The 12584-nt window shown below is 37.8% G+C and overlaps 1 protein-coding gene and 1 pseudogene across 1 annotated transcript; both read left to right on the forward strand.

Moving 5' to 3' along the window:
- LOC145501620 (uncharacterized) overlaps positions 1 to 1361 on the forward strand; it is an 8256-nt pseudogene extending 6895 nt beyond the window's left edge.
- A 2524-nt stretch (positions 1362 to 3885) lies between these two features.
- LOC145501621 (uncharacterized) lies at positions 3886 to 7596 on the forward strand. The gene is made up of 4 exons (XM_081481052.1): positions 3886 to 3988; positions 4376 to 4722; positions 5234 to 5434; positions 6519 to 7596. Exons 1-4 carry the CDS (start codon positions 3886 to 3888, stop codon positions 6834 to 6836), a joined length of 969 nt encoding a protein of 322 aa, XP_081337178.1. The 3' UTR covers positions 6837 to 7596.
- The last annotated feature ends 4988 nt before the right edge of the window (positions 7597 to 12584 follow it).

The raw sequence follows: 12584 nt of genomic DNA on the forward strand, positions 1-12584 counted from the left end.
GATAAGATTCATGATAGGCCCTTACACAGTATATCACACTTCTTTGGCTTCACTTTGCTCATCACATCATCTGCATAACGTTTCTGCAGGTAATCGGAGACAAGAGTGCAGCTAAGGCCTCTGCAATTTTACTTCAGAGACAAGGACGACAGTCTCTGAGGAAACTGGAAGATAAACTTGGAGTGTAGCTGAAGTTTATTCACGTTATAAGGAATCCCTTTGATAACGTCGCAACCATGGCTTTGCGACTAACAGACCTTAAGAAAAATAAGCCACAGGACGATCTTAAGGTTGGTATTTATTGTCTAAATTAAGCCAAGTTGCCTGGAAAGTTATTCCTGGCGCATTTCACTTGCAGAGGTCATTTGACGACTGTGCCGTTGGCCTTCGAATGTGCCTTATTTTTTGACATCGTTTCCACATCCCGCTTCATTACCATATGGCCACAAGAAACATTTTAAACACTCTTCCTGGAGCATTTTTGCTGCAAAATTTTCCACCAGGATCTTGGTGCTGGAAAATACACCTTGGAATGATTTCATTTTCAACCGTTAGTACCAACAGTTTTTAGGAAAATGGAAAGCGCTTCTAATTTATCCGCTTGTCCTGAATATAAACATAATCATTACATCAATCTAAGAGAACAACAGAAAAAATTAAAAAAAGAAACAAAACTAAAACAACGTTGTGTTAACAGCCAATAGAAATATTCTCGATAAATCTTAAAGACGTTCTCCAATAGTCAAATCTAAATTCTCGCTTATCCTGAGTTAGCTTAAGCGATTTTTGAACAACCCGCCTTTAGGCGTGGCTAAATCTATACATTATTGTTATTAAGACATGATTGATCGTCGCAGTGATATACACGACTTTAGCAGTTATATACACAACTTAAGCAGATCAAGCGTGTCTTCATATCTTCACTGCGCCGCGGTTCAAATATATGATCTTTCATATATCCACTTGTATTCTTCTTATTGCTGTTTCAGTGCAGTTGTACGGAAGAACTTGACATAGCCATTGCCGAATACAGTGAACAAGTCCGAGGAAGCGATGCAGTCAAGAAATATTTTCCAGGTCGTGTGCTTGATGTGGAAAGTATGCATCTGATGATGAACACAAAAGAAACGCTCATGAAAGTTTGTGAGTCTTTTGGAATCACGTGTACACAGAAATATCTAGACGACTGCGCCTCAATTGTAGACCCAGTCCCCTCTAAGACGCGACATTTTGTTGAGTGGACCAAGCCGCAGCTGAGCATGGTTTATTGCTTAATAAAAACATATCAATCCCTAGGACGATTTGAATTACGAATAACTCAGCTAAGCTTTAACCTCGCATGTAAAGTAACACATACATGAATACCCTTTTTCTTAGTTCATCCTAGCTTAGCAAGAAATAAACACAAACTGCCGTGATAAACATGACAATAAAACGCATTGTTGGAAAACAAAAATTATATCTTTTTACTTGACGTTTCCTAAGTTTCGACAGACATCTTCAAAATCTTGGGAAGCGCTCTGCACGGGTACTCTCGTTCTGTTCGCGTTTTCCCTTTTGGAAATTATTATGTTCTATTTTTTTTTTTTTTTTTGACTACATTCCCATCATCGTTTAGGGAAAGTTCCAAATTCCTAGTAAGTAGCGTATCCTCTATCTTACAATATTTATCTGACCGTCCTCCTGTTAAGAATTAAAAAGTGTCCCATTTCAAGTTAGGACCGGTAGACGTGACGTGGTCTGCATTAAAAGATGCGTGACAGTTACTCGTGATTACTTTAAACTGTTTTGTTTTTCTGTCATCCAATCTACGTTTTGTGTTTCCAATGTAGGAATCTTGGCGGTCCCAACGACTCGCCCTATATATAACTTTTGACATTTGGGAAAGATTAATTAATCCATGTACCTAGATGGATTCAGTGAAAATGCGGGTTAAGTTTTTCTAATGGAGACGAGATAAGTCGAGTCATAGCTGAGAAATCGAAACGACAGAGCAAGAGAGCAGACGATATCCTAATTGCCTTTTGCTTGTTTTGAAACAAATCTATGGGCAAGGGTTTCCAATACCCAGGCAAGTGGACTCTCAGAACTGGTCCATTTAGAAACTCGCTTTGAAATTAGAATTTACTAACAGAGAAAGACACTAAACCTTTAACACTGTCTGATAGCAGAAATCAGCAAAACCTAGCTAGCTGATCGTCAAACATCAAAATGGACATTAACATCAATTGAAATAAATTCAAATGGCAGAGTAAATGTTTCTCCTGCAGACTCACAGCTATCGCGGCGGAGTAAATACAAAGACACTGAATGAAAGCCCCAGAAATTTGTCGGTTCACTCGTCAATTTTATTCTTTCTGGGGAAAAACAAATGATAAGTCAAGTTATCATTGTAATATTCATCTGAAGGCCTGAAATGCTAAAACCTGAAGTTAAATTTTGATAGGCAAGCAACATTTGTTACAATTCTAAAAATAGCAGCACTTCAAAGGTGCATGTTTAAAAAAACGCGTCTGTTTGGCATTGAAGGTCAATCGACAAACTTAACAAACAATTCTCGCCTGCAGTTGTCAAAGACTCTTTTATGATGTTGTAAACCAACTGCTGTTACGTTTTTTCTAAAGTACAGCAATGTCGCGTGGCAATTTTATTTATCTTTAGTAGCTTTTTTTTCGAAAACTCGGGACTATTATTTAAAACCCAGTTTCAAAGCATTGGAAGGGCTGGTTTCCCTAGAGATTTTAGACCTGCCAGATCAGACTAAGCTGTTACAGACATTCATTGAACATCTATTACAATGTAGTTAACTAAATTCTTACAAGAGACGCTGTGGAAACCGATAGCCCTCAGTTATTCAAATCCAAGCTTACATTGTATATGGATATTTAATTAATTATCTTGATTATTATATATTTATTTTATTTTTAGGTTGTTTTTCATAGGGTTAAACTCTTTATCTTGAATAATGTCTCTGCATGATTTTGTTTAAATCCATTATTTCGCTTTTCCTTGTCTGCAGCACGCGGTAAAACAGAATCAAAAGTCCTTTTTTTGCTAAGGCTAAGAAACCAGACCACATTCAATTCAGAAAAACAACGAGTGCCTTGGCCATACACTTGAGTCAAAGGAGCGGTCAACAGAAAAAGGATAAAATCCGCACTAGAGTATCAGCTCATTGTTTCTTTTTACACTGAACTATAACCCGCCTTGTAAATTTAAACTATTATGAATACGTAGGGTTCCTTTGCCGGATATGTAAAACGATAGGGTAAAAAAGTAAAAGAAAATTTAAAAGAAAACGGGGAAGTTAATCTTTGACCATTAGTTTCTCCGCTGGCAGGCATTTTAATAATCGAATTCACAAAATTGCAAGGTAAATGTTTTTTTTCTTTGACTGACAACACGGCATAGGATCAATGGAAACAAAACAAACAAAGACCGAAAGTCTCCAAACGGTTGTATTCTTTTTTGAATGAAGAGTTGAATATGTTTGTGTACTCCACATAAAGCAATTAACTGAATTCCGGCCATCTCAGCAAGTGTTCGCCCCGTGTGTTTAATAGCCTTGTAAATCAATGTGAACTGATCTTGAGGCCCTCGCCATGCCAGCTTATGTCTCATATTTAACAAGTCGATTTAACTACCGCTGCTTTTTTTTTTTTTTTTTTTTTTTTTAACAGCAGACTAACAAAAAAGATTACAATGCATCATAAATGTGCCGGCTTTGTCATCCTTGCGGGTAAAGAACTTTCGTTTTCCTCATCTGGTTTTGGACTGTAAGGATTTTTTCCGTACGCTTTAAAAAGTTTGCTAGTCTCCAATTCAAATGCTATTTTTCTGTCAACATTTTTCTTTCTGTTGCTGTCGATTATTTTCCAAATCAGGATGTCTCGTAAAATTTCAAAAGAAACACTGCTAGTGATAGTTATTGGTATTGTACTATACGTACTCGTCTGGGCCAAACTAAACTGTGATAGATCTAAAGAAGGTATTTCTATACTTATTAAATTACTAGAAAAATAATATATATATTTTGCAATATTTAGAGAGGAAACAGCACTCAGCCCTGGCTGGTTTTAATGCAAGTCCGTTATTCAGGTCAAATCAAATGGGGTTTTAAAATGTTCAACAATCACAACCTACAAATGGCACCAGGTCAGAACCGAAAGCGGGTCACATTGGAGGAAGGCGAATGCTTTCACCACTACGCCATCCCTGCTCTCTGCTCTCAACACTACGCAACCCCTCCTCGTCCCTATAAGTTGGTAACGCTTTTTTGGTCTAAGGAGGAGTCGTTATTTACAATAAATTGTTTTAATTTATCGCAAGAAGTATAACACTACTTAATGATGCCATAAGAAACACTTTTTCTTAGCTCCACAGCGTACGAATCCACCAGCTCTAGATGCGAGAATTTACAACAAGGTCAAAGTTTTTCTGCTTTTTATTGGGTATGACAGAAGTCGGCACACTTTGATGGCTTCCCTGCTAGATGCCAGTCCAAATGTGATCATCGCCAACGACTTCAATATCCTTGGAGAGTGGATCAACAATCCTTTGCTGTCTAAGAGAAATAAATTTTACATGTACGAGTTGCTTTACGCAAAATCTCGCTATGACGTCATGTATGGCGTGCGATCGCGAATGGCAGATGGCAAACCTGTTCAGTATCATTACAACATCAAAGGACAGTGGCAAGGAAGATACAATAACAGCATACAGGTAAACGGAGCTTATAATTTCAATCCCGTATTCTTTTCTCTATCGGCGTCTATTTTCAAAACTGATTTCACTTATTAATCGCTGAGAGCTCAGTTCGTTTCTTTGGCAGTCAAGTTTTAAAACCTATATCCATGATCATCTTGGAATACAAACTTTAAACATTTAGTAAAATAACATTGATAAAATAGTTTAAAAGCTGCAATCTCATTAATTGCCCGAGCTGTCGTACACCATCAGCCATTCCTGTACAACGCCTAGAAGTCGTCCAACAAAGTTAACGGTTACGAGTACTTACAAGCATAATAGTTAACGGGTCATATAGTCTTTAAAGCTAGAAAAACAAGAACAAAAAAAATGCATCAAATATATGAAAATATTGACGCGCCATTCAAGAGACACTCGATTCAAAGTATGTCAGAACCCTATCTTCACCTTACGTTGGCCTCTGCACAGTATATCACACATTTTTGGCTTCACTTTGTTCATCACAATCTGCATCTCTTTTCTGCAGGTAATCGGCGACAAGAAAGCAGCTGAGGCCTCAGCAATTTTACTCCAGAGACAAGGAAGAGATTCTCTGAGGAAATTGGAAGATAAACTTGGCGTGCAGCTCACGTTTATTCACGTTATAAGGAATCCGTTTCATAACATTGCAACTATGGCTTTGCGAACAGCAGACCTTAAGAAAAATAAGCCACAGGACGATCTTAAGGTTGGTATTTATTGTATAAATTAAGCGAAGTTGTTTTTAAAAACGGTGTTTTCTTTAAAAAATAGAAAACATGTATCGTGTTTCTATCGAGTTATAGAAACACCAGTGGACGTTTGGGAGAACGAGAAGTGCTGTGGGAACACGAGCCACAGGCGACTGTTTCCACAGCTTTTTTGAGTTCCCCCAAGCTTTCACCAGTGTTTCTATAACTCGATAGAAACACGGAGAACATGTTTTCTATTTCTTTTAGAAAACACTGCCACAAAAAAAAGGAAAACAGCTTGTTAATTTTGAAATCAAATTGAAGTGTAGATTCTCTTTGCTCGCCCCACAATTGCGTCAACAGCTCGTGCTAGTTCTGTGTTTCCATCGAGTTATAGAAACACGATTTTTAACCAATCAGCGGGCGTATTTTCTTAGGGCTGTTTTTTAAAAAAAGACATAGAAAATATGTTGAGAGAACTCGAAAAAGCTGCGGAAACACTCGCCTGCGGCTCGTCTTCGGACAGCATTTCTCGTTCTCCCAAACTTCCACTCCTGTTTCTATTTAACAATTAGATTTTGAGCTCTAGATATCTATGAGGTGAAAGTTTCGGCCTCATCAACTATCACCTCATAGAAATCGAGGGCGAATGATCTAATTGTTTTAGTAGAATTCTTACTAAAATTTATTTCAAATAACCGTTTCCAATTATTTCTTCACGTATTATTAAACTTTGCGCCTGAAAAAGGTCGCTCCGATTGAATTGTCACTTAAAACTGAGTTGTGTGCGCGCGCGCATCAGTTTTTTTTCAATAATTTCAACTTTTTTAAAAGTCAAGAAACCGTACATGTCCTTCGTTTAGACTTCTCAGGAATTTAATCATCCACTTGCATCAAAATTTTCCTCCAAAACTTTGGAAAAACGAAAAAAACGTCGCCATTTCCTAGACGACCTCCAGCCACTGCACACTACTGGCTGAGAGTGTGCAATGGCTCAGCCAATCAGATCACAGCATTTGCATTAGTATACTAGTAGAATTCTACTAAAACTCGATAGAAACACGGTACATGTTTTCTATTCTTTCATTGTTGTTGTTTCAGTGCAACTGTACGGAAGAACTTGACATAGCCATTACCGAATACAGTGAACAAGTCCGAGGAAGCGCTGCAGTCAAGAAATACTTTCCAGGTCGTGTGCTTGATGTGGAAAGTATGCATCTGATGATGAACGCAGAGGAAACGCTCATGAAAGTTTGCGAGTTTTTTGGAATAACGTGCACACAGAAATATCTAGACGACTGCGCTTCAGTTGTAGACCCAGTCCCCTCTAAGACGCGGCATTTTGTTGTGTGGACCACGAACCAACTGAGCAGGGTTAATGAGTTAATAAAAAAAATATCCATTTCTAGGACGATTTGAATTTGAATAACTCTAAGCTAAATTTTAAGAGTGTGCCCAAGAGAAAACCAGGCAGGAGGTGATACAGCTCAAATCACCGATTTCCCTCAAACTTGGCACAAATGTTGGGTTTGGTGAGTGAAAGATTTTGGCAAAGAAGTAGGTCAAAATATTTTATTGTCTTCAACTTGGGGGAACCCCTGCCAAAATGGCCATTTGACACTAATTATACTTAGTATCACCCAACTAGTGGACTAATGCAAATCCTGCATTTTGATTGGCTACGCTACTAGGGGACTATTAGTAATAGTCATCGAGTAGCGAAATTGGCGCCATCGAGCCTGACGCTTTCTTTCGTTTTATTCCCAAATAAATACTTCTTCAACTTGCATTTGCTAACTTTATTATTACCTTTTCTGTCCGATTAGTTGGGTGATACTAAAACAATTAGACCCTTCGCCCTCAAGGGCCACGGGTCAATAGCCCATGAGGCGAAGCCGAATGGGCTATTGACCCGTAGCCCTTGCGGGCTACGGGTCTAATTGTTAAATATTTAATCAGCAATCTTTGGTTTAGCATTTGTAAAACAAGAAAAGCCATATGAAAATGAAATCCAATGGATAATGTTCCACGACTGTCAGTCTAAAAGCACAGATATTCATTTCAACTGAGCAATTTGATTTCTTTCCGTGGCTTCGTCCTAAGTTAGGTGCATATTTCGTAGTGTAGTGAATATCCTTTATTTGATGGCAAATCTCTAAATGAGCAAAACCAAAAACACGTTATTCTAGCATGGAGAGCGAAAGCAATCATCAAAGTTCTCAAAAAGGCATAAAAGGTCTGGAGACTGATATTATTTTCTGTGCTGCCGTAATGTTTACATCATTAGAACTTTACGTTTTATGGCCATTTCGTGAACATCCACTAAAGCACAAAAGCCGTCTCTCTGTCTTGACCTAACTCGAAATCAACAAGAAATATCCATAGCTAAGCATTTTACTATCGATTACAGGGCTAAAGCGGCGAAAAGAAGCGCTTGAGACTCTTCTTTCAATTATTTCGGGAGCTATATTCTCACGATATCGATATGAATACTGCCGCAGAAGATTCAACCCACAAGTTCCTTGAACTTTCGCTTTCAAGTATAAATTAGAATGGAAACAAGAAAGTATTACATGTCGATTTTGCCCTCTCTCTAGTTCTTGGATTTTGATGCCCTTTCAAAATGTTCAGTTTTGTATCCATCTTTCCGTTAACTTCGGTCCTGCTTTCAACACCAGAGATATCAACAGGTTGTCGAAAAAGCTACTCAAAAGTCCGTTCAATACCAGGGCGTGCCATCACTACTGCTGTAACATACAGATTTCTTTCAAAACCCACCACAAAACATGCCGCAATCTTTGACGATATTATGCGGTACAATTTGTAGCACCATACATGATGTACCTTCCGAGCCGCTTACTTTTCAATAATGGCTCAAAGTCGTCAAAAATGGGTGTCTGGAAAACCCGAATAGCGAATAGAGAATATGGCATAGCGAATAGTACGAATAGTGCGAATAGTCTGTAGTGCGAATAGTGGCGAACAGTCGCGAATAGTGGCAAAACTTGGTAATAGGGGAGAGGGGGAGGGGAATAGTTACGAGTGCAGTGAAAGAAATTTGGTACCCAGTATCTCGCAGTCAACCTCGCAGAACGTGGGATGGGATTTTTCCGCTAAAAAACACAGACGCTTATCAGGACAAAAGGTATTTCTTAACGTAATTTCTTCTGTTTTCAACGCTGCAAAAGCGTAAATACGTCTTTATTAGGCTATCCTTGTGTTTTCTGTTTCCTTAGCTTAATGTCGGCGATGGACAGCCCGAACCTGAGTCCTGAGAAGAAAAGGTAATAAATTCACTGAAATTCTGTGGCTTATTTGGATAATTAATTAATGCAAGATATAGCTTCGAGCTTTTGGTTTTTCAACCGGTTATCAGAGCAGCTCGTTTGTGTCTTTTCAGTTGATAAACTAATCACAGACCACTTGCCTCGCATTTGTATTTTACTGTTTTTTGTTTGTCTGTTTGTTTGTTTGTTTCTTCACAGAACGTGCTTGGTCGAATTTATTAGCGTCCGCGGATGAACGCTATTGCTTCACGTGATTAATTTAAACGGATCGAATGCAGATCAGTACTGAACTAAAGCGGTGACTATTGACGACTATTCCTCACTATTCGCGACTGTTGGCCACCATTCGCACTATCCGAGACTATTCGCACTATTCGTACTATTCGCTACTCGCTATTCGCTATTCAGGTCTTCCAGACACCCGTCAAAAATAGCGGAGTGTTCGGCGAAGTGTTTTATGGTGGGTTGCGATAGAGATCTGTTGTTACAGAAGCATTCTGTTTGTGGATTTTTAACGGCCTTTTGAGTACCGATGGCGACAAGTTGCTAGTATCTGCGACCATGAAAGCGGGATGGCAATGGATATTCTCTTTAAATCTCAGGTCGAACCAACCGTATAGATGGCAATTTCGTAAGCCAACAATTAAAGAGAGCCCAAAATCGCGTCTTAGTTACATGTATGTAGTAGTTTTTCTTGTTTCAATTCTATTTTACACCAGAAAACATAAGTTGAGGGAATTTGTGAGTTGAATCAGCTGCTGTAGTATTTATATCGATATCGTGAGAATGCCTCAAGATGTAGCTCCGAAAATATTTGAAAAAGGTGTCTCAAGTGCTTCTTTTCGGTAAATGTTTACTCGAAATCGATAGGAAAATGATTAGCTTTATATTTCTTGTTGATTTCGAGTTAGGTTAAGACAAAGAAACGGTTTTGTGTTTTAGTGGATGTTCAGGAAATGGCCAAAAATCGTTACGTTTTATGTAAACAGTAGCCCAGCACAGAAAAGATGTTGAATTCTGTTGAAATGAAGATCTGTGCTTTTAGACTGATAGTTGTAGAACATGATCGATTGGATTTATTTTCACATGGCTTTTCTTGTTGTTGAATGCTAAACCAAGGATGGCTAATCAAATATGTATAATTAGTGTCAAATGGCAATTTTTGCAGGGGCTTCCCATGACTTGAAGGGAATAGAATATTTTGACCTACTTTCTTGCCACAATCATTCACTCACCAAACCCAACATTTGTGCCAAGTGTGAGCGTAATCAGTGATTTGAGCTGTATCACCTCCTGCCTGGTTGTCTCGTGGCCACACTGTTAATCCTCGTAAAGGAAGACATGCATGTATGCAGTGTATGTATAATGAGGATTAATTTTCTAATCGAGACGAGAAAAGTCGAATCATAGATGAGAAATGTAAACGATAGAGCAAAGGAGCGAAACATTTTTGTGTTTCCTTTTCCCTATTTCAAAAAGAGTCCATGTCCTAAGCACTTTTCACTTGCCAAGTTTAGTCCCTCTCGGGAAAAACAAACGTCTGAAGACAAGAAGGTCTAATAGCAAATCCTTTTCTGGGACGACATGAATTTTGGATAACTCGGCTAAGATTTAATCGTTATTGAAGGAAGACATAAAGACACGCAAGAAGTGTATGTATAATGCTGGTTAAGTTTTCTAATGGAGACGAGAAAAGTCGAATCATAGATGAAAAATGTAGACAAATGCTGAGAGCAAAAGAGGGGACCAAGATTTCCTTTTCCCAGTTTCAAAACAAGTCTACTGTGTTACTTTTTCCAATACTCAGCCAATAATTTACTAGTATTTAAGATTTAAAATCTCGCTTACAGCTTTGAAATATAGAATTGTGATAATTATAGAGTTACACACACATGTTGATAGTAAAAATCAACAAAACCTAGCTGATCGTTAGCCGTCTATAATGGGTGATCGCAATTATTTTTCAATCAATTCTGTATTAAAATAAAACTGTTCATTATTTTAATGAAGTGAGTTGTTTGAATAATTTAAAATATCGAACATTTACCGTTTTTAACATCTTCCTATACAAGTGACGATTCTGTTGCCTGCAGACTCAAAGCTATCATTACGCAGAAAATACAAAGACCCTGCATTGTATTCACGCGCCAATTAGTCGAAGCGAGTTTACCCTTTAAATTTTCATCTCAAGACCACAAAGTGAAAAACCCAAGTTAAATGTTAATAGAGAATCAGCATTTGCTGAAACTCTGAATAGCTTATCCCTTCGCGATTTTGTAACCTGCTTGGCTAAAACGTGCATAAAAAAAAAAAATGATCACAACGGCCGAAATAAATTGCCGAGCAATTTTCGACACATACACTCAGGTGTATGTTTGAAAAAATGCGTCTCTTTGGCATCGAAGTACAATCGACACACTTGACCAGCAATTCTCACCTATAGTTGTCAAGGACTTTTTAATGATGTTGTAAAACAACTGCTGTTGCGTTTTTCTAAAGTACACCAATGTTCTTGGCAATTTTACAAAACTAGGGACCATTATTTAAAACCAAGTTGAAAAGCACTTTCCCAAGAGTTTTGCTTAAGGTCTCTGTCCTTTGTTTTGTACGACTCGTTAAAATATTATCCATGGTCTAATCTTCCTTCCTTCAGGTCATACAGTCAATAACAAATGGATGAACCCGACAGTGGAGTATTTAATTGTTTCTGTTTATACTGAATTATAAATCGTCTTTTGATTTAAACCAGTGCAAAATTTATAGGGTCCCTTTCCCAGATATATAAAAAGGCACCGAAAAACAAAATATTAATAAAGAAAACAAGAAAATTAAAAATAAGTTAACATAACGGTCAATGGCGAAAGGTATTTTGACACTCGAGCTCACAAAATCGTGAGGTAAATATCCTCCGTTGTTGACCGGCACGGCATTAGATCAATACAAAGAACACAAAGAAATCCTACAGTCTTCAAATGGTTTTATTCTTTTCCAACAGAATAGGGCTAATGAAAAGTTGAAAACTTTCGCACATGACACTGAATTGCAGCCATCTCTACGTGTGTTCGCCCTGTGGATTCAATAGCTTTGTTGATTCACGTGATGTGGTCTAAGACCGTCGCCATGACAGCTTATGCCTCATACATGTATTTAGTATTAAAAGAGAGAAAGTGAATTTATTTACCATATCTGTTTTACAACTGTTTAAGAAGTCTGAAAGACTACATATGGGGAAACGCGCCCTTAGAATTCCATATAAAGAGCGTTCCTATATCAGAGGAAAAGAAGACAAATTTTGTTTGGTTATTTCCACGTTGAAATCCCATTACGGTTGTACCCGAAGATCTTGTTTTTGAGCAAAATTACTCGCCACAACAGGATTTAAGCGTACACATTAAGATAAGATATGAGAAGAGAAGAGAAGATAAGGTAAGATAAGAACCTTTATTTAAGTGTCAAATGTATTGAGCCCTCGCGGACTAATTGAGAACACCAAACAAGAATACTAAAACGAAAAGGCTAAAAAAATTAAAGGGAAAGTTAGCTTTCAACCCACTTCAATGACTTTAAACCTAACTTGTGATACTGGTGGACTTCCAATTGTTAAATTTATAAGGAATTATCATCATTTGAAACTTGGAAATAAAGGGAAATGTTTTATCCGCATTAATTGCACTTTTTTGTTGTTAAGGTTTGCAAAAGAATTCAAAGCCCTCAGGAGGAAAAAGAAAACATTACACCTCTTGCCATTGTTCAGTGTTAGTTAACCCGAATCTCACGCATAACAAAAAGATAAATGAATGATGAACAACTCCTCCCTGGTGACAAAACAACTGAAATAAGTATTTTCGAAAGTCCTAGATAATTATATGTACAAGTGTCA

The sequence above is a fragment of the Orbicella franksi genome, chromosome 10, assembly GCF_964199315.1.
Source record: "Orbicella franksi chromosome 10, jaOrbFran1.1, whole genome shotgun sequence".
Lineage (NCBI taxonomy): Eukaryota > Metazoa > Cnidaria > Anthozoa > Scleractinia > Merulinidae > Orbicella > Orbicella franksi.